At 44.2% G+C, this 19,615-nt stretch overlaps 1 protein-coding gene across 3 annotated transcripts in view; it reads left to right on the plus strand.

Moving 5' to 3' along the window:
• The window catches only part of ARHGAP26 (Rho GTPase activating protein 26), a gene marked incomplete at its 5' end in the record, with an annotated part of 370,628 nt that overhangs the window by 223,202 nt on the left and 127,811 nt on the right, over nucleotides 1-19,615 (plus strand). For all 3 annotated transcript variants that reach the window (XM_080920301.1, XM_080920302.1, XM_080920303.1), the window contains 4 exons: nucleotides 1,753-1,827; nucleotides 14,650-14,737; nucleotides 16,243-16,301; nucleotides 17,738-17,843. In XM_080920301.1, coding sequence (XP_080776427.1) covers nucleotides 1,753-1,827; nucleotides 14,650-14,737; nucleotides 16,243-16,301; nucleotides 17,738-17,843 — 328 coding nt within the window. The remainder of the gene's footprint in view (nucleotides 1-1,752; nucleotides 1,828-14,649; nucleotides 14,738-16,242; nucleotides 16,302-17,737; nucleotides 17,844-19,615) is intronic.

Here is a 19,615-nt window from a genome sequence, read left to right on the forward strand (position 1 = left end):
GAGAAAAATACAGTTTTAAAACAAATAGCTGTCCTGCCTGAGCCCATTGTGTGTATCCCAAAGAGGACGTGCTCTGCACAGGTCACAGTGTGAAGGCAGTGGCTCTCTATCCTGTCCTCTCTTCTTTTGATTTTCTGTTGCCTTAGCTGTAATGCCTACGTTTTAAAAGAGTTTATATTTCCAAGGTAATTTTAAAGTGTTTAGGTTTGTTTGTATTAAAGGATAAAATCAGTGTGTTAGTCTGTTACCTGGCTGTTCAGGAAATTGAGATTAGCAAGCTGAGAGTTTAAGGCTAGCCTGGGCTACAAAGTAAGGCATTGCCTCAAAAGGACTTACAAGGAAAGGTGAAGAGAACAGGGAGTAAGGAACTGTCTTAAAAAGACAGTTCAGGAAAGGGGAGAACAGGGATTAAGGCACTGTCTCCAAATGACTTACAAGGAAAGGGGAGAAGAACACAGAGAGTACTTAGCACAGGCAAAGGCAGAAGTGCATGTAGACAATCCAGTGTACTTGCTTAAGGTGGGCTGTGTGTTAGTCCATCTGAGCAGCCAAAACCAAGAGGGAAACCTAGTCACCTAAAACTCTTCTTGGGGTCATGTTCACTATAAAACAGTAGCTTGTAAACCTTGTAGGCTGCCGTAAGAAGTTCTGAATGTGATGTACACCTAAGAACTGGAAGGTGTTAAGAGAAGTGATATGAAATGACTCACACAATAAGAAGTTCACAGGGGAACTGGAGAGGAAACACAGCAGTTCCTGAGAGGTACCAGATGTAATGAACTTGGGCCAACAAGAAACCCATTTTCAATCACTTGGTCCAATTTGTTCCCTCCTGGAGCTGAGGGGATAAATTATTAGTAGAGCATGCGGCCTCGAGTTTGTTCCCCAAAACCCAAGTCAAAATGCTGGCCATGGTGACACACACTTGTGATGTCACTACTGGAGAAGCAGAAACAAGATGTCTGGGGTCACTGCCCAGTGAAACCGTATTAATGACCCCTAGGCCAGGGAGATCCATGTGAAAGGAGGTGGATGGCATTCTGAAGAGTACCAGGTTGTTCTCTAGTCTGTACATATGCATGTACACACACGTGGACCCACCATGCGAATAGGCATAGACTGCATACATTCATACATCACACACATGTGTTCAGATGGCTTCCTTTTGTAAATGGCGTGGTAGCACTCCAATCCCTACATTTCTGCAAATGGAAGTTCCTGAGTTTGGGCTCTGTCTTTGTGTGATAATGTCACAGTAAACACCTTTGCTCTAACGGTGGTGAATTTTCTGATTTCTCAGTCTCGACAAACATTCCCTAAAATGGAAAACCTCCTCACCCTTCCGTGTTTTTTATGTTGGGTGTAAAAAATATAGATGGAAAGTTATTTATCTTCTTTGAATGATTTTTTTTTTTAAAGTTACGCCACTTTGGACTTTTGAATGTAAGAATTGGTTAAATACTACATCTTTAAACTAATGTATTTTGCGTTTTTAAAAATCTTCATCTGCTGCCTTTGGTGAGAGAGGCTCAGGCTAGGGCTGGAGGGAGCAGCTCACCCATGAATTGTTAGACAGCTGTGCCAAATCGCACGCGTTCGCTGAGAGCCGAGCTGAGTGGCAGGGAACTTTAATTACAGCAGCTTTTAGAAGGAGAGAGAAAACGGAGGAGAAACTGAGGAGCATTTAGCCTTGTTGGCCTGACTTGTGTTCTGATGTTCACCTAATTAGATCATCATTTCTCTTCCTCTCAGGGATCAACGAGCAGGGGCTCTACCGAATCGTGGGGGTCAACTCCAGAGTGCAGAAATTGCTGAGCGTCCTGATGGGTGAGTTCAGCAGTGGCTTCGTCAGGCATGTCCCCGGGGAAGCTTTCTCCAAGCTTCCCTGGTCTCCAGGTAGCCTTTGGGTTAGGAATTAGGGTATGAGAATGCCCATGCCCAGCAACCTTCCCTGCTTGCTACTTGTGGCTGTGGGCATGAGCAGGAGAGGCTCTGAGTGGCTCTTTGTAAGATTAAAATAAACTGGCAGGACCAAGCACCACACACAGTCTTCAGACTCAGAGCTCCAGTCCAAGTGCTGTGGAGTCACTGCTATCACCACCACTCCCTGCTCTGTCGTGAATAACTCATGACTCCTTCTGCTCTCATTTGAGACAAGTATTCAGTAGGACACACTCCATGCCCAAGAAAGGGCATCTTTCTAGCCTGTGAGGACCTCAGGGTCTCACGTTCCTGATACCTTGGGTGTCATGTAAGCTTCAGATAAAATGTATATATGCAGATCAAACTCAAGATCCCCTTGCTTCTAGATTTCAAGCCGTCAGTTCATCAGTAGAGGAGGCTCTACTGATGTATAAATAGAAAACCGCTACCTCCAAATGTGCAGTGTTTGAATCAAAACCCATGAGCCAAAGTTGCCTAGGCTGCAGATATCCTGTATTTTTAGCTATGCAGCCAGCTTCAGTGAGTCACATGGATCTAAATGGCAAACAGATCAAATTTCATAGGTCAGTGGCTCTTGTCCATGTCCACAAAAGCCGTAGCCTGGTACTTGGGAAGATTAACTCTCATTCTGGCTCTAACATGGCATTTCAGGCGAGGGCCTTTCTCTTGTGTTTGTCACTTCTTTGTCATTCCAATTTCTTAAAATAGCTTTTGTATGTGCAGAAGTCTATTTCTTTATATGGGCCAGAATGAGGTACTCACTCTACAGTTAAGCCTCCTCGATATCATGAGTTACTCTGAGAGCCGCTGTTGGAAAGCATGGTGTATGGGAGGCTCATCTGCACTCACTTCCTACTCTTCAGTTCCGAAGTGGGATGCAGTTTATCATTTTTGCATTTTTGAAATAATCACGAGAGACAAATGCATTGTAAGAAACAATGTGGATGGATCCTTCATACCCTTTACCCAGATTTCTCCAGTTATCGCGTCTTACCAGGCTGTGTTTCAAAACTCCAACTAAGATACTGGTTATCAATACAACCCAAAATGCAGAGAATTTCTACTTCCATAATGGTCCTGGGTTTCTTTTATGTCTGCTGCCTGTTTTACCTCCTCACACACACAATCCCTAACCCTGGTGACCAAGAGTTTATTCTTTTTTTTTTTTTTTTTCTTTTTTTAATTTTATCTCTTTGAAAATCACTTGTTATAAAAATGGAATAATGGAATATATAAGATTTGAGGGATGAATCTCTTTTTAAAAATGCCCTTAATTATTTTTAGATTTACTCAACTTGTATGTATTGTTGCTTGTTAATTTCTTTTTTAACTGCTAAGTAGTATTCCATTGTGTGGGCATACCACAGTTTAGCCATTCACCTGCTGCAAAACTTTGGGTTGTTTCCATTTTTAGGGTCTCATGAGTAAAGCTGCTATAGATATTTGGAGAGAATTTTTATGTGAGCATATGTTATGAATAAGTATCCAAGGGTTCTATTGTTGGGCTGTATGTTGATGTCACTTAATTTTGAAAAATTCTAATATAAGAATGAATTAAGAGCTTAGCAGGTATTGGCCTTCAGTCTTTCATTTCTTCTTAGGATCTGGAATGGATCGCTAGAAGATAGTGGTATTAAATTTTAGAAAGAACTCTTGTTATTCTGCAGAGTCCTGGTAGGGGCGAGATAATGCACTCACCTTAAAGCTGTTATATAAACATGGTGTTAGCACTGAATTCAACCTCAATCTGGAGTTGGAATAGCGAAGGAGAGAGGAGAATTCAGATTGAGTAAATATGAGCAATAGCATAGGCAGAGGCAGGCTGCAGGGTAAAGGCAGAGGATGTTGATACTGTGGGCTTGTTCTTTAATACTTGAGAGAGAGAGACTTGGGGCTGAAAGAGGTAGTGCCGAAAAGCTAAGGTGGTCTTTCTGCTGTCAAACCTAAGTTCTGTGCTGAAAAGCTTATAGCCTTTTTTCCTCCCAAAGGAGATAATGTGCTCTTAAAAGTTCTAAGTGGTAATGATCCACGCTTTATGGAAAGTCAGGAATAGAATTAGAATAGTTCACAGAATAAAAGTCATTTGTTTACGTGGCTGGTCCATCCCAGAAGGCAACTGCATGCAGGGTCCAGAGACTCTCCTGCTGTCCTTACAAGTCCTTACAAGTCCTTTCCCGTCCCTTCTTCCTTCTAGCCTCTCATCGTCTGTGTCCTTTGCTGGCCTTGGCTTTGCTCTCTCTGGGATACTCCCAGAGACACCAGGCACTGCAGTCTTTGGAGCTTACATCACTCAGAAGAGTGTCTTTCGGGTGACAGTTTTGGCAGAAGGTCACAGGGAGGACTTCGATTGGCCAGTGTGGCCAGTCACATGACAAACCAATCACATTATCTTCAACAGATGGATGCTCATGGCCCGGAGCTCGTGCCTATGTTGGGGTTTGAGAGTAGGGATAAGGCTAGTCCATGGAAGCTTGTGGATGGAGCAGGATTCTTAATGAGGAAAGGGAAGAATACTTTCCGGAAGTAATGGTTGTGCTGATGAAGTGTGGCCAGCACAGCAGAAGCAAGATTAGATTCTAAGGTGAACAGCATAACAGACTGTGGACGGGCCCTGGAGGATGGCGATAAGTAAGGCCGAGAATACCTCGTCTGGGGCTAGACCAAGGAGCTGTGGCTTACTAGGCAGGATTTTATAAACAGAGAGCACCAAGATGGAGCTTCAAATAGAATTCAAAGGTGGCGATGTGAGGTGACAGTATTGAAAAGAAATGCTGTGTTTCGGGGGACTGCTAGTCTAAGGAGATCCACTTTGGACAATGAGCTGTTCTGAAAGGCGGCGGTTCTAGCCACTGTTCTCCACAGCCCCCCAAGAAGGAACTGCTCTTGGGCTCGCTCTTCCTTAGTCATCCTAGACATAGAGGAAAGTAGTCATGGCTATCTGAAGAATGTCATGAAAGAGTAACAAGTAGCGGCTGACAGTCACAAGGCCAGCTCCTCTGCCAGGAGGACATTCCAGATAGACTGGAATATAAATGATCCTCCGGGGTAGAGCTGACTACAGTGTGAGGTAGAACCTAATGCCAAGAATGCGACCTGCGAGTCTCTCTGTCGGTCAAGGGAACCCAGTACTCTTGCGGTTGTCAGGCCAGCGCACTAGGTCTGCCTCCCTTCCGTCTTCTGAGTTTGCTATTACAGCATCCTCGTCAATCCTGGGTGCTGCTGTTGGGCTGGCCTAGCAATGGTATAGAATATAATCTGCTGTAGACCAGAAACCGTGCAGGGCTCAGAGTGCGGCTCACGCTCACTCCCGTCTGCTCCCACCCTTTGCCTACCAGACCACATGCCGATTCTCCTTGCTTTCTCTTGTCCCAGTGCTCTCAGTGGGTTTGTGTGCTTTGCTATTGCAAACACGGATTAAAAGCAGACCCTAACTTCAATCGCTAGTTCATTTATTTCATTTCTTGTATTCTTACTTCACTGCAGACGGCCGGTAGGGTGGGGGACAGGAGCCAACGTGTTGAGAAGATCTTTGTTTTTCTGAGTAGAGTTCCTTAAGAAAGCTTATTAGAATTCCCCATAGCCTCTGTAGTGTCCCTGCACTTCATGACGGTGTCCTGCCAACAGCCACCCTGCTCATTTCCTAGCAACAGAGCTTCATAGTCTTTGGGTAGTTAAAAAGACTCGGAAAAACTTTAAGATTTTCTGAAACAAAATATGTACTTTCTGGGTCCGCCATATTATTAAGTGGAGATAAATGTTCACAAACTTTTTCCCAAACACCAATATGCAAACAGCTCACACACACTCCTACACACACCAGCGACATTCTTGCTGGTTACATGCTGCCTGTGTCTTTTCCTTTTCATTTACATGCATGTATATGTGATTAGGGAAGAAAGGGGCAACATGTGGGTTCTTCTGTTATGTTTGCCCCAGGTAGGTACTTAGGGTGCCCGGCTTAGAGGCACGTACAATGCATTGAGCTATCTTGTTGTCCTCTACCCCCTACTATATATATTTTAAGCAATTTAATTTCCTTCTTTGTTTAAAAATTATGAGTGGTTATTGGTGAAACTTCACAAAGTAAAAAAGGCATAGAGAAGAAAATAAGAGTCCTTCAGAGCAGAGACAATGTTTATTGGCTGCTTTATTGTATATGCGACCTTTTCCTCCTAGTCCCCTTTACACCATATGCCAGCACATAGTAAGTGTGCAGAGCGTTCTGTGCAGTTACAACACGGGACGCACGTGCTCTGCGCTTTCTAAGAGGCTGATTCACACACCACTGTAGCATCTTTTCCCATGTTGAGTCCTGTGGCATTGCTCTTGTAGATGCACCAGTGCCCCTGAGTCAGCCTCCTGCCCTGTGTACTTCAGATGGGAGTCCTGAGAGGCAAGGGAGCAGAGTCAAAGAGCATGCACCTCGGAAGTGGACACACTGCTAATTCTTTCACTTTAGACAGATGGTTTCAATGGCCCGTTCTTCTGTCTCCTGCTCCCTACAGTAGCCTGGCCCACATAGAACTGGGGCATGAGTGGAAAATATGCAGGAGCGTTGCCTAGTCAGAGCCTGCACACGCTCAGAAATGCTTGTAAGTCCTGTGTCCTTACAGTCCACCTTACAAGGTTGAGCTGCTGGGTCAGGCTCTGTACCCGCCAAGCTCACTGTCAGCAAGCATAAGCAGCCACACTCTGTGGCATTTGTTTTTCATGTGAATAATATATGTAAAAGATGGATTTTCTTCTTATTTAACCTTGCATTCTTTGGTTTTGGATCAAGTTGGTTATTTTGAACATGCTTACTGTTGCTGACAGAAGAAGTTGTTTTTATTTTGCCTGTTTTTATTCTTATTATTTTTATGTTTTAATTTTTTGATATAAAGGTTTTAAATTTGGAAGCTGTATTAGCAGCATTTTTATCTAAGTTTTCATGCCCTAAGCTTTTTGTGTCCCTTTTTCTTTTCGTTTTAAAGTTTTATGGAGCCAATCTCTCATTCCTTATTCTTGATGAGAATGATAAGTTAAGAGACTCTCCTCACTCCAATATTTTAAAAACATTTTGCCTTTTGTAAAGTTTCTCTATGGAGTGGCAATACAGCTTAGCAAGGAAAGATACTTGCTGCCAAGGCTGATGACCTGAAATTGAACCCCTGAACATGCATGGTGGAAAGGGAGGACCAACTCCCACAAGTTGTCTTCTGAACTTGTGTGTGTGTGTGTGTCTGTGTGTGTGTCTCATTTGGATATTCATACAAAGTTAAAACTCGCCTTTTCCTCAAACTGGACGTACACTGTTGACTGACAGCTACAGAAGGAGAGACTTTCCCACTCTCACCTACTTTACATTTCCCCTGTGAGCTCTTCCCATAGTGACTGGGTCCTTGAGGGAACGTTGAGGTGAATTTTCTAACGAACAAATCCAGTTTCACTTTGTTGATCTGAAAACCTGACGTCCGGTCCCGCGCCCTTTCTCTGGGGTTTCACTGTTCCCCTTATCCCTGGTGTTCTCAGGAAGTTATCAGCCTTGCTCCCTGAATCCATGCCATTCATTCAAACTTTGGCCAATCCCTGTTATGTTCTTGTCATTAGCAGCACAGCTTTGTCGTTGGATTTTCAGTGTCTGTAATGGAGTACCCAGCTTCTGTCGGCCATCACCTTTCTGTCTCATTCTGTGTCTCTGGCAGCTCATGGCATGGCGCCCACCTTTTCTCTAGTGAGTTCCATTTGACTTAGGGAGAAGATGCTTTCAGTGCTGTGCTCTCTGAACTCTATACCAGCGAACACTGCACAGGCTTCCCTAGGAAGTTCCAATCTATTTGCTGCTGACTTCACTCTGAATAGATTCTCCTTGGTCTGCGGTCACTTCCCTGAGTTCTATTTCAGAGTCACTGTCTTCTGTGGCATTGAAGGACTGTTGTACGAGATGCCAGCCAAATCTTAGTCATGAATCTTTTATCTTGTATAGCTCTGATTCTGGAATAATTCCTCCTGGTCCCATTCCGCTTAAGGTCTTGGAAGAACTGGAGTGTGTAACTGTGAACCCAGAGTCAGTGGGTCTTTTCTTGTTTCTTCAGGGATTACCTCCTGCCTTTGTGTGTGTGTATGTGTGTGTGTGTGTGTGTGTGTGTGTGTGTGTGTGTGTGTGTGTGTATGTGTGTTTTAATTGGGTCTCTAATGTAGCTAGGCTGATATCAGACTTACTACATGAACACATACACACATATTAGTATACACATGCACACACACAGAAGCAAACATCATGTCTATATATTTTGCCAAGCTAAAGATGACCTTGAAGCCCTGATCCCTTGGCCTCCACCTCTGGAATGTTGGGATTCCAGGTGTCACTAGCACAGCCTCCTGACTTTCCCCTTCAGAGCTCATTCCTCATGCTATAAAGGTGTTCCTGCATCACTGCTGCCCAGACCTACCTCAGTGTCTAGGTTCTCTTCTCAGGGCTATGGTAGGCATGGGGAAAGCAGCCTTCTCCTGCTGTGCAGGAAAGGAGTGGGGGCTGACTTCTTCCCTGCTCAGGCTGACATGCTATGCTGGAGGACATCACCTACCCCACGGTGCTCTCAAGGGCTGTCTCTGGGCTTTCTCTGAGCTCCAGCTCCAACAACAGAAGAATGGTAACTAAAAGGCTTCTCTGCTGTGCTGTTGTGTGCGGTTATATTAATGTTTAACTATGATGGGGAAGACATGCAAATTCAGCGTTGCTGTTATCTCCTCCCATGCTGTGAACACCCCTCTGTGCTAGAATTACAGAGGGCAAAACGGGGGTGGTAAAGAGTCTGCTTTAAACCAGCAGATTATAGGCAGTGTTCTTCCCCTCCTGGCTCCAGCCATGAACTAGCCTGCCCTGTCCCTCTGGAACCTTGAAGGTCTGCATTCCATTCTTCTGTGCTCTCATTTCCCACACATTTTCACACATTGTCATAAATTAAACCAACTGAGCACTTCTTTCTGAAGAGTGCCACAGGACCAGGTGATTCTTCGTGATGACTTCTGAGACCTGAAGCTTGCACCATACCGAAGACTGAAGACTGAATCCAGGGGAAGGAGGGAACTGAGAGCCAGGCAGAGGGTAGTGTGCCATGATCCTGAGTTCCCAGAGAGGGGAGATCACGGATGAAGGTTCCCCTTCCCCCACTCTGGAACCTGTCATCACCCTGCCTATAAGGATACTGCAAGAACCAGTAAGACAGACACCCCTGACAGTAAGAACTTGTCAGTCCCCAAACACAAGTGGCTGTGGGTGTTTTGGGTTCTTAGATGTGGCATACAGGAAGTTGCTAAGGTTTTAAATGTTGTGACTCTTATAGTCAGAAAACAGAGTAACCAACTTTGCTTCTCAAATTGCCAAATATTAACTCTAGCCTCAAGGGGAGTGACCTGTGGGGTAACTGACGTCTCTGTTTTCCTCCAATTGTAATGGAAATGGGAACGTGAAGGGCTCAGGGAGAGTTGGTAGTTTACAATCAGGATTCACTTCTAGCATAAGACTGGGTGATACTCTGAAAGGTATATGTGTACATCAGTGCAAAGGAAACAGAACCAGCTCGTACTTGAATCCTGGATAAGGGATGCGGATAACTAAATGGGGGGCAGAGTCTTTTAAGCAAGTGCTTTGGTACAATTTGGTGTCCATAGGAGGGGGGATGAAATGAGGTCTCTCAACACCCGATGTGAAGAGTATCTTGAACTGTATCCTAAGAGCAGACACTGTAAACCTCCTAATGGAAAACACAAAAGAAATGTCTCTGTGAACCTTGTTTTTAAAAGATCTTTCTTTAACTAGAACACAAGGAAGAACTATTAAAGGAAAGCATGTTAAGTTGAATAAAACTTTCTCTCTTAAAAAAAAAAGATATTATTCATGGTGGACCTACTGGTGCAGCCTGTAAACCCTAGCTATTTGGAAGGCTGAAGCTGGAAAATGACAAGTTCAAGGCTAGCTTGGGCCACTTGGTATGACTCTGTTTTAAGATGAAAAAAATAAAAGAAAGACAAGAGATGTAACTCGGTGGTATATAGTTGCCTAATATGCACGAGGCCCGAAAGTCAATCCTTAGTACTGTAGAGAGATTCATTTTTCAAAAAGCAATGATAACTAACAGATCCGAAGAAAGTATTTATAAAAATGTACTTATAAGCAGTGATTTGTAGCTCTAATTATTTTGAAACTCTTGATTCTTAAGACAGCACTCCAAAAATAGACAAAATATTGAGAATGTTTGATTAAAGAAAATATACAGAGAAAAAAAAAAACCAAACTTGAAGATGGCTCACCATTGTGTGTGTGAAAAGACAGCCGACTCATAGGACAGCTGAGGTTGAAGTGACTGACAGAGGTGTCCTGTGATGAGAGGCGTGAGTGGACCATGCTCTCACATTCTGATGGTGGTAATGCAAATGGCCCTGACATTTTGGGAGGCAATATGACCATTTCACCTAAGGAAAGACACTCTCATCATTGGTCTATTCTTGTAGGTTTTGACCTAGTCCGTTTGTGGATGCAGCATTTACCGAAGAGATAAAAATGTAGGTGGTAGAAAGCCTCCGTGCAAATGTTTGTAGTAGCTTTATTCATAGTAGCTACAACTGGAAAGCTCCCAGATGTCCATTATCTGGAGACTAGATAAACAAATTGTGGCACACCCAGAACACTGAATATGACTCAGTAATAAAAGGATTAGACTACTGTACTTGTAACAGTGTGGCTGGATTTCAGAAGTGCTATGCTATGGGCAGCTGTTGCCAGGGGTCCCGGTGCTGTAGAGGGCTGCGTGTAATGGAGCATGCAGAATTCTGGGGTGTGGGATCACCTGGCTTCTGGCAGGAGACCCTTGAATATCTATGCATTTCAGAAAGAGTGGGACTGTCAGGGTGTAGAAGGTTAAGTATGCCTCAGTAATAGTCACTAACACTCACACACAGAAGCATGTCCTGCCTTGGTTCTCCCTGTCAAAAATGCAAATTCAAACACTGATACAACTTGAAAAAGTAAACCTCTTTGACTGGTAAGGACATGCATACTTTTTTGAGGGTGCAAGAAGTACCCGCTCAGCCGTAAGAGCAGCTGGAGTGGTATTTTCTTAAAGCTTACTCATAGAGTTCAGAAACTGTTTCCACAAGGAAGGTCTGCAAAGAAACAGTAGTTTATATCCGTATCTATCCTAAGTAACAAGGGTCCAACTAAACTTTTCTAAGAGGACATGAAGTCAAAAATGGTGTAATACATTAGAAGTTGCCTGTATGGTAAAAAAAAGATCGACTGTTCAATGCATATACATGTTTTTGTTTTCTTTGGTGGTTGGTGTGTGTGTTGTACACACGTTCAAGCTGGATGCTAGTATCTGTGTGTGTATGAGTCTGTGCCCTCACATGTGTGTGGATAGAGCAGAAGTTGGTCTGGGTGTCTTCCTCTGTCACTTCGTAGCCTGTTTTTGAGGCAGGGTCTCTCTGCTGAGCCTGCAGCTTGCAGACTCCAGTAACCTGCCAGGTCCTGAACTTCAGGGATTCCCTGTCTCCTCCTCCCCCACAGACTCACACCTCCCTGCCTTGATTTTTATTCAGGTGCTGGAGGTACAAACTCTTACGCTCACATGTCAAGCACCCTAACCATTAATCCACCTCCTAGTCCTTCATTGATTTTTTTTCTTTTTTTTTCTTCCAATTAAGTATATACTAACCTAGTCAAACCACAGAGTATTTAACTGGGTGCTTTAGAAAAATATAAATTTGGGTGGTGACTGAGTTTCTTTTACTTTTGGTGTAGCAAGTAGTTCTCAGAAACTGCTTTGGTGTGACCCAGGACAGCTTCCTGTCAGGAGAAAGGCTTCCTTCAGCTCTGTGTCCCCTGATTTCCTGGATTCCTGTGGTGACAGGTGGGAGAGAGCTCCTAGTCAGTGCTTGTCACTTACAGGGCTTCTTCAACTCTGTGCTGCCCTCTCAGTGGGCGTTTATGTCACTGAGGTCTGCAGTGGTTTGGGGACAGGGTTGAGAGAAAGGTCCGAGTTCTACAGAGATGCCCAGAAGCCAGCAGGACATCCCCTTAAGCAAAGGAAGGAAGGAAGTAGGTATAGAAACAGGCCAGTCTTTACGGAAATGGGGTAACTTGGGTGGTTGTGTTCAATTTAGTTTGGTAATTAAATTAAAATGGACACATTCAAGTTATGAGCCTCGCCTCATCAGCGCTATAAAAAGCCTCCCATCCGGACTGTAATTTGACTCTGCTCCCTGTAATGTTATGCAATATTCCTATGGTTACAGAGCCCCCAAAAAGTGGAAGCTAATGATTACTCTGCTAAATGCGGTTCACAGAACAGTTCACAAGTCTCAGACCTGCCAACTGCTGCTGATATCCTTGCACGTTCTCCTTTCGGGGGTGGAGGTTGAATCGTCCCTCAGAAAAATGTACAGTAACGTTTGTCTTGAATCCAGAAACCAGAGTGTGGCACTGCTTATGTGCCTTGGGGGCAGAGTGGGGGAAGGTCACACCAAGCACAGTGCCTGCACACCTCGGGCCCCGGCAGTCTGTCCGTGTCTGTCTGCAGGAGGAAAATAGGAAGCTTCAGATGACAGAGAAGGAAAAGAATTGATGTCTCAGAGATCAGGACAGTAAGAATATAACATTTTTACACCTTTAAGGACGTGTTCTCTAAGAGAACTGTATGGAATTCACCGTTTGGTGAAAAATGCTTCTTCGCCATTTGTTCTGTGCATCAAGAAAGTCTTATCGCCCTTGGTCATGTGTGAACATCCGCACAAGAGACCTGCCTTTATGAGCTAGAAAACTTGTGAGCTAAGGCCCCTTCTCTGCCTCGTCTGTTAGTATATGTCAGTGGAGCACAGGAACACCCAGCTGCAATCGCGCAGTCTTTCTTGAGAATTCCGGGTTAAATCCTTAAGCCATTCATGAGTATTTGACCTCATACCACCAGCATGAACGTGGGTTCTTTCTCATCAGACGGAACAGTATGCCTGGTGACTCATCTCCTTTCCCAGTGGAAATGCACTCAGCCCTGTAGGCAGAAACCCTTGCTTGGCTTTCAGTCTTTGGAACTATTGAGAAAGAATTAGTCCGGTTTCAGTCTCTCTTTACCTGACATGCCATTTAAATATCCAACTGGGAAACCAGATCTAAGTCACCGGGCATCTTTTCTGACTCTTTTGAAAGGTGGGGGATATGAACTAGGGACAACCAAGTAAAGGCACCCCACTTCTCTGGTATCCTTGTAACTGGTTCAGATCTGAGCCGGTCCAGGCACTACGTATGAACTTAAGGATTTCTCCAAGAGACAAGGAGTTGGGGGCTGGCTTGTTTGACTAAAATGCCTAGGTTCAAGTGCTGAGCCTCTCTTCCAGCACTACTCTCTCTTTTCTGGCTTTGTTTCCGAGGCTTTCTCTGAGGTCCTTAATGGTGGCACTTGGCACTCACATAACCTTCTGGCATCTATCACACCAAATGAATGGCACCTTGTCTCCTAGAAAAGTCTTGACTGATCCTGAATCATCCCTGAGTTTTTCACAGTACCCTGACTTGTGCCTCTGAGACATGTCTTGACTTCACTTCCCAACTGTAGATGGAGTAATCAGAGGGGGCGAGGGAGGATCAGTAGGAAACATGAGCTGGGGGGCTGGGCACCGCTTGGTCTTGAGGCTGCTTGTGGAAGACTGGGCTTTGCCTCCACGCACCTAAAGATTCTACCGCCTCCCCATCCCTTCTGTATGTGGCATGCCCCATCTTGCCAGTGACAATGGTCTCCCATGGCCCATGAGGCTGTTCATCCTGAGGTCCTCTGCCTTTTATTCTCACAGATCTATGTGCTACTCTGGACAGCTATGTGAATTGTCTCCATCAATAATATGTTTACTTAGAATGCATTTGTCTAGTTGCATGTAAGAAGAGACTGAGGAAGAAGTTATCAGGAGCCTGTGTGATTATGGAGATACTCATTGTGCCTAAGTCAACTGTAAACTAAATACTATCAAAATAATGGAATTAAACCATACACCAGTCAGAAAATATAAAAACCACAATTCTCACCACTTCAACACAACCATTATTCTAATTTGAAACTGTTTTCTTTCAGCTATTTTTATGTGCCTCAAAATGTTTGAGTCCTGTTTTTTTTTAAAACTTACTGTTATATAATACAAGCATTTTCAGTGTCACAAGTCATCAGTATTAATGTAAAGTTAAGTGTATAAAATTGCACTGTAGTCAGGGAAGTATACTGAATTCTCTTAGCCGCTCTCCTCTGCTTAGACATTTAGGCTGTCTCTTTCTTTCATTTTCCCCATCGAAGACTGTGAGTTCTATGTGCCTGGTCTGCACCTTGTTGTGTGCTTTATTTCATTCTCTGAGGCACAATGGTGAGAAATGGAATTACTAGTTAGTGGGATCTGAGCATTTCTAGGCTCGTGATGATCCACATTATCAAATTCCCCTTCAATCTGTTGCATTGATATCAGCTGCCTCTAGGAATTTATGAGCTGAATGCCTCATCATATTCTTCTAACAATGCATATTTGGAGTTTTCAATGTTTCTCTGATACAATAGGCAGAAATAAATGTCTTATTTTTTTAACTTTAGTTTTCATTTTCCCAGTCAGTGATGAGGTGATGAGGTTGGGTGCTCTTGTGTGTGAACATTTGCGTTATCATTTTTCATATTTGGTTTTGTCTTTCCATTTTAGACCCCAAAGCAGCTTCCGAGACAGAAACCGATATCTGTGCCGAGTGGGAGATAAAGACCGTCACTAGTGCTCTGAAGACCTACCTGAGGTGGGGATTTCCACTTGTAAGCAGCAAGCCACCTAGTTAGCATGCGGTCAGGAAGAAAGCAGTTTTATTTGCAGCCTCCAGAGAGCTGCTGGGTGGGTGTCTGAGATGTGGAAACCGCTTCTGTGTGGGAGCATCAAGTTCAGCGGGTCAGGTCGATCGTAAATTGCCCAGGGTTGATGGGCTGTCACTGTGCTATTGTGCCGTGACTGATTTAGAAAGCCCTGCTCTTAATGAGATGTATTACGATGATTAGCCTTAGACATGTACTAAATTGTGGCCTTCCCTGACTGATCTGTTATTAAAAACAAGAACTGATATGTCACTGGATTGAGCAGACTTGATCAGATACCTAGTTGATTGTGACAGTTTTGAGCTTCACACACACACACACACACACAAATATATTGCTTATATTGGTCCTGAAAAAATGAGAAGGTAGATGTGGAAAGATTGCCATTTGAAAACTGCCGTGTGGAGGAGGAGAAAGGAAACATTGCCTTGAACTATTTTATGTAATGTTGTTCTCCCCTCCATCTCTCGTTTGGGCTGTTGGCTCCCTCAGTAGGAACACTGTGATTCTGTGCTGGGATTATATGGGAGGATGGGCTATAGCAGAGGAGAACTAGAATCATACATGGAATAAGCCTCTGTACAGGCTTCCTGATGACTCCCTTGGCTAGGCAGCCAAGGGAGGTCACAGAAAAGGAGTTGGTGGTGCAGACTTTATTTGGGACGTTTTAACAAGTGGAACGGTGCAAGAGGTTGAGCTGGGGAAGCTGGGAGAATGAAATCGAGCCACAGATGATGACAAGTGTTTGATTCTCACCTCGATTATCAGAAAAAAAGCTCATTTGTAGTCAGTCAGGTTCACATATACAGATGGCTATGTCCTGTAGCCCTCTGAGACTTTGAAGACATTTTCCTCTTGGAAACAAAACATCTACAAACATGTTTATGGCGTGTCCAGAAGCACTGACTTCACCAAAAAACTTCTGGAGAAGTGAGAGTCTAAGGCCAGCCAGTGCAGATGTGTAGACACCCACTTGGCTTCTCCACGTGTCCCAAAGCGCTCTCGTTCACGGATGACTAGCGGACTGGAGGGAGCGCTTTGGGTTTATGCTGCACCTCTGCTCCAGCTCTCTATCCTCTGTGACTGATGGGTAGCTGTAGCTATCTGCTTCAGAAAGACAGGAGGGCAGAGCCTTGCAAACACCCGTAAGCCCAGCACCTGGGAGGTGGAAGAAAGATGGTGAGTTCCAGTTGAGCCTTGGGGACATAAGATCTGGCGATGAGGAGGAAGTGAGGAAAGCGGGAAACTGAGGATCTCCGGTTAAATGTCACGTGCTTTCTGTCCCATCGCTACCCCGAGCTGCTCTTGCTTCTCTGTGTCCCGAGTGTAGAGGGCGCTGTGCTGTTTTGCCGTGTCCAGGGTGCTGCTCAGTATAAGGGATTGTTTTACTGCTGAACTAACATGTCTGTGTCTCTATTTTTTTTTTTTTTTCTAGAATGCTTCCAGGACCACTCATGATGTACCAGTTTCAAAGAAGTTTCATCAAAGCAGCAAGTAAGCATCTTTTAGTTGAAGTTTCAAGGAGAAAAGAATAGATTTTTCTATTTCAAGGAACACCCAGAACCCCAGTATAAATACTACCCAGCCTGTTACAGGCTGCGTACGAAGTGTCTGCCTACAAGCTTATGAGACTCTGTCACAGACTGAAAATGAAATGGAATCTAGACCGCCAGCGGCCTCACTACCTTCACAGTGGAAGAGAAAAACTTCAGAGCCAGTTCTCTTGGCTGGAAGGGAGGCAAGGCAAAGGAAAGAGAGATGAGACAGAAAAGCAACTTTGCCTTTCTAGTTTTTATCATTGGAGTTGTAACTTCTAGAAGCTCCCCACCCCCTTCCTTAAAGGAACATTCCGCAGAAGGAATTGGACATTGTACATCTCCTAAATCGATCGAGTGTGGCACCCTTCATGTAACGTCACAATCCTTTTTTCACCAAGTCTTCCATCTACAGCTTCTCTTCAGTCTTTGGCTGTATTATCTAGGCTCTTAGCTCATATTACTGCTATTAAGATGCATAGGGATTAGGTTCAAGCTACCCTAAGTATATCGGAATCTGTCTACGTGGGGAAGGCTCGTGGTAATGAGCAGTCAGATTCTCTATCAGATTTAAACCTGGCAGGGCTGCTCTTGGTATTATGATGCACATAGCTTGTGCCTCACCCTGGATACTTTTAGCCTTTAGGGTTTGTTTACCCTGGTAACTACTATTGGCCTAATTTTATAGTACCTAATGTTCCACTAGCCTTATATACTTGAGCTTGTCCTCTCCAACAAGGAATAGAAGAAAGGCATGGGAGAAAGCTAGGAATGAAGATGGTGTTTATGTTCCAAACCCATGGCAACCACTCTCTAGTTAAACTTCACATCATTTCTATAAACAGATATGGTTAGTATTAGCAATTCATTTCCCAGGGAAACAAAGCCACTTCCCCAATTTGAATTGAAAGGTGGCAGGCCGCATGATAGAAAGATTTAAATGTTCTGTCTGCCACTGCATTCTTCATACTCAACTGGTGTGTAACTTAAGCATGGCCGTGGAGTTTTTTAGTGCATCTGGATACATCATTTTGGAATTTGAGACATTGGTGATGTTCACGTAAGATCTGTTTACCACTTCACAAGTGCATAAAGTTCCTTCTTTCCTTGAAATGAAGTTGGCCCTCTAGGGAGTCAGCTGTTTGTTCCTTCCCCGGGTGTGCGGCTGAGCAGCTCCGTTTCATCATAGCCATTAGTTGGATGAACTCTGATACAGAATGCACACTGAAAGGCCTTCTAGAGCCTGCCATGCTGGCTCTAAGCATGTGCCCAAGACAGGGTGGTAAATCCTCAAGAACATCTTCCCTGTGTTAGTGCCAAGGCCTTAGTTCCCCCATGGTCTTGTCTGGTAACTTAGCTATGACTCCAGTAAAACATCACCCCTATTCTTCACAGAGCTGGAAAACCAAGAGACCCGAGTCTCTGAGATCCATAGCCTTGTTCATCGGCTCCCAGAAAAGAATCGGCAGATGTTGCAGCTGCTCATGAACCACCTGGCAAAGTAGGTTCTTCTCCCACTACTGCTCCCCTCAGCCCAGAGGGTTCTGACCTCCGCAGGAAGTCACTGTGTGTCCCCCACTGTTATATCGGGTGGGCTGGGGGCACAGGAAAGGAGTATGCGCAGTGGTGATAGTAGAGAACACATTTAGTGCCAGGTGGCCTTGGCCAAGGAACCTGCCCAGGGCCAGAGGTTGCAGGGAGACTCTCCAATTCAGAGTATGTCAGCCATTATTCCTGGTTACCGTGACGTTTTCAGAGTTTAGATGTTCTTTTGATGTCTGAGGAAAAGCAATGTGTCATATGGTTACAGAACTTGGATTTGGAGCAAGAGAGCCCCGATTCCAGAGCTGTCTGTTCTTAAATCATGGACAGGCGACAGGTTCACCCACTTTGGTTCCCCATTCATCAAGTGTGGATAATTGACTGTCTTCATCTATAAGGCCATTGATTTTTTGAACTTACCTTACTAAAGCCTTTGAAGAAGCCTAGAGAAAAAGGGGCCCTATTTTTAGTTGTCCTCTTGCCCTGCAGCATCACCAGAGCATCTAGCACAAAGGGACTAGTTTTTGTGCTAGAAGTTTAAACAGCATTGTAATATTTTAGTGCAAACTGTGCCTGGGGTGTTCACTTCTTGCTTCATTTCCCCAACCCTGCCCAGGGGTTATTTATTTCATATCTGCCACCCTTTGTCTTACTTGGTGATGGTCACCTTGGCCTTCTGCCATTCCCTTCTTCATTTAAGCATCAAGATGTCTACCAGTCTCCCGTACCTTCCTGTGGGTTAGGAGTGCGGAAGTAAAGCAGCACCCTTGGTCCACAGAGCTTGCTTCTACATTTAAACTGCCCCCGAGTTTTCATTAGCACTCAGGGAGTCCTCTGACCACACTTGAACTGTGCTCTGCTTGCACTGCTGTCCTTATTTTAGAGCTCAGCTGTAAGGGAAGCCGAACGTGGGGCAGGAGCTTTGTTTAATTCCAGTGTTCTCATGTTCAGACTTAGCCTAGGACTGGCCTGGGCTATTGTTCCCTGGCTACTGGCTTAATGGCCAGCTTCCTTCCTAAGTTTTGGTTTCAGGGATGACTGCTGGAAAACCCAGTGTTTACTTCTCTTCTTACCTATTCCCTGCCTGTAGATCTCAGCCTCTGGTCCAAAGTCAGACAACACATATTATAGCTGTTTGTTTTATATTTTATAAAATTTTATATATATAATTTCTAGGCATTTTATATTTAATCTAAAAAAAATACATTTGGGGGATTGGCAGAGACTTTTAAAGAAAAGTTAAAACTCCTGACCTCTAAAGTGAAATGATTACTAAAATTAATCCAAGTGACGGAGAGGTTGGGTCTGTTCCAGACCTCAGGGGGAACATCAAAATTACAGGCAACCATGCACATGTTTGTGTTGATCCAGCTTAAATCTACTTTGATAATTAGATGTTTTCTATCTGTGCCTTGGGATCAGTGTGCAATCTGGAGTCACTTGCCTGCATGTGTGCTTGGAATCACCGCAGATGCTTGCTCGTGCTGGCACGTCTGGGCCATACTGAGACCCTTCTAGCAGCTGCTGCATTTCTGGGTTGTTTTCCAGATAGATAAGACACCAATAGACCTTTGAGACCTGCAAGAGAGGTTATACATGTAAAATTTTGAGGAAAAGGAGATGGTGTTAAAAAGGACTATATGTTGGAATTTTGGAGTATATTAATGATGGAAGAAGAAAACTGACTCTTCAAATACAAAAGATACCGTTGTTATCATTAAATTGGTCTTT

Source organism: Micromys minutus (assembly GCF_963924665.1).
Source record: "Micromys minutus genome assembly, chromosome: 8".
Lineage (NCBI taxonomy): Eukaryota > Metazoa > Chordata > Mammalia > Rodentia > Muridae > Micromys > Micromys minutus.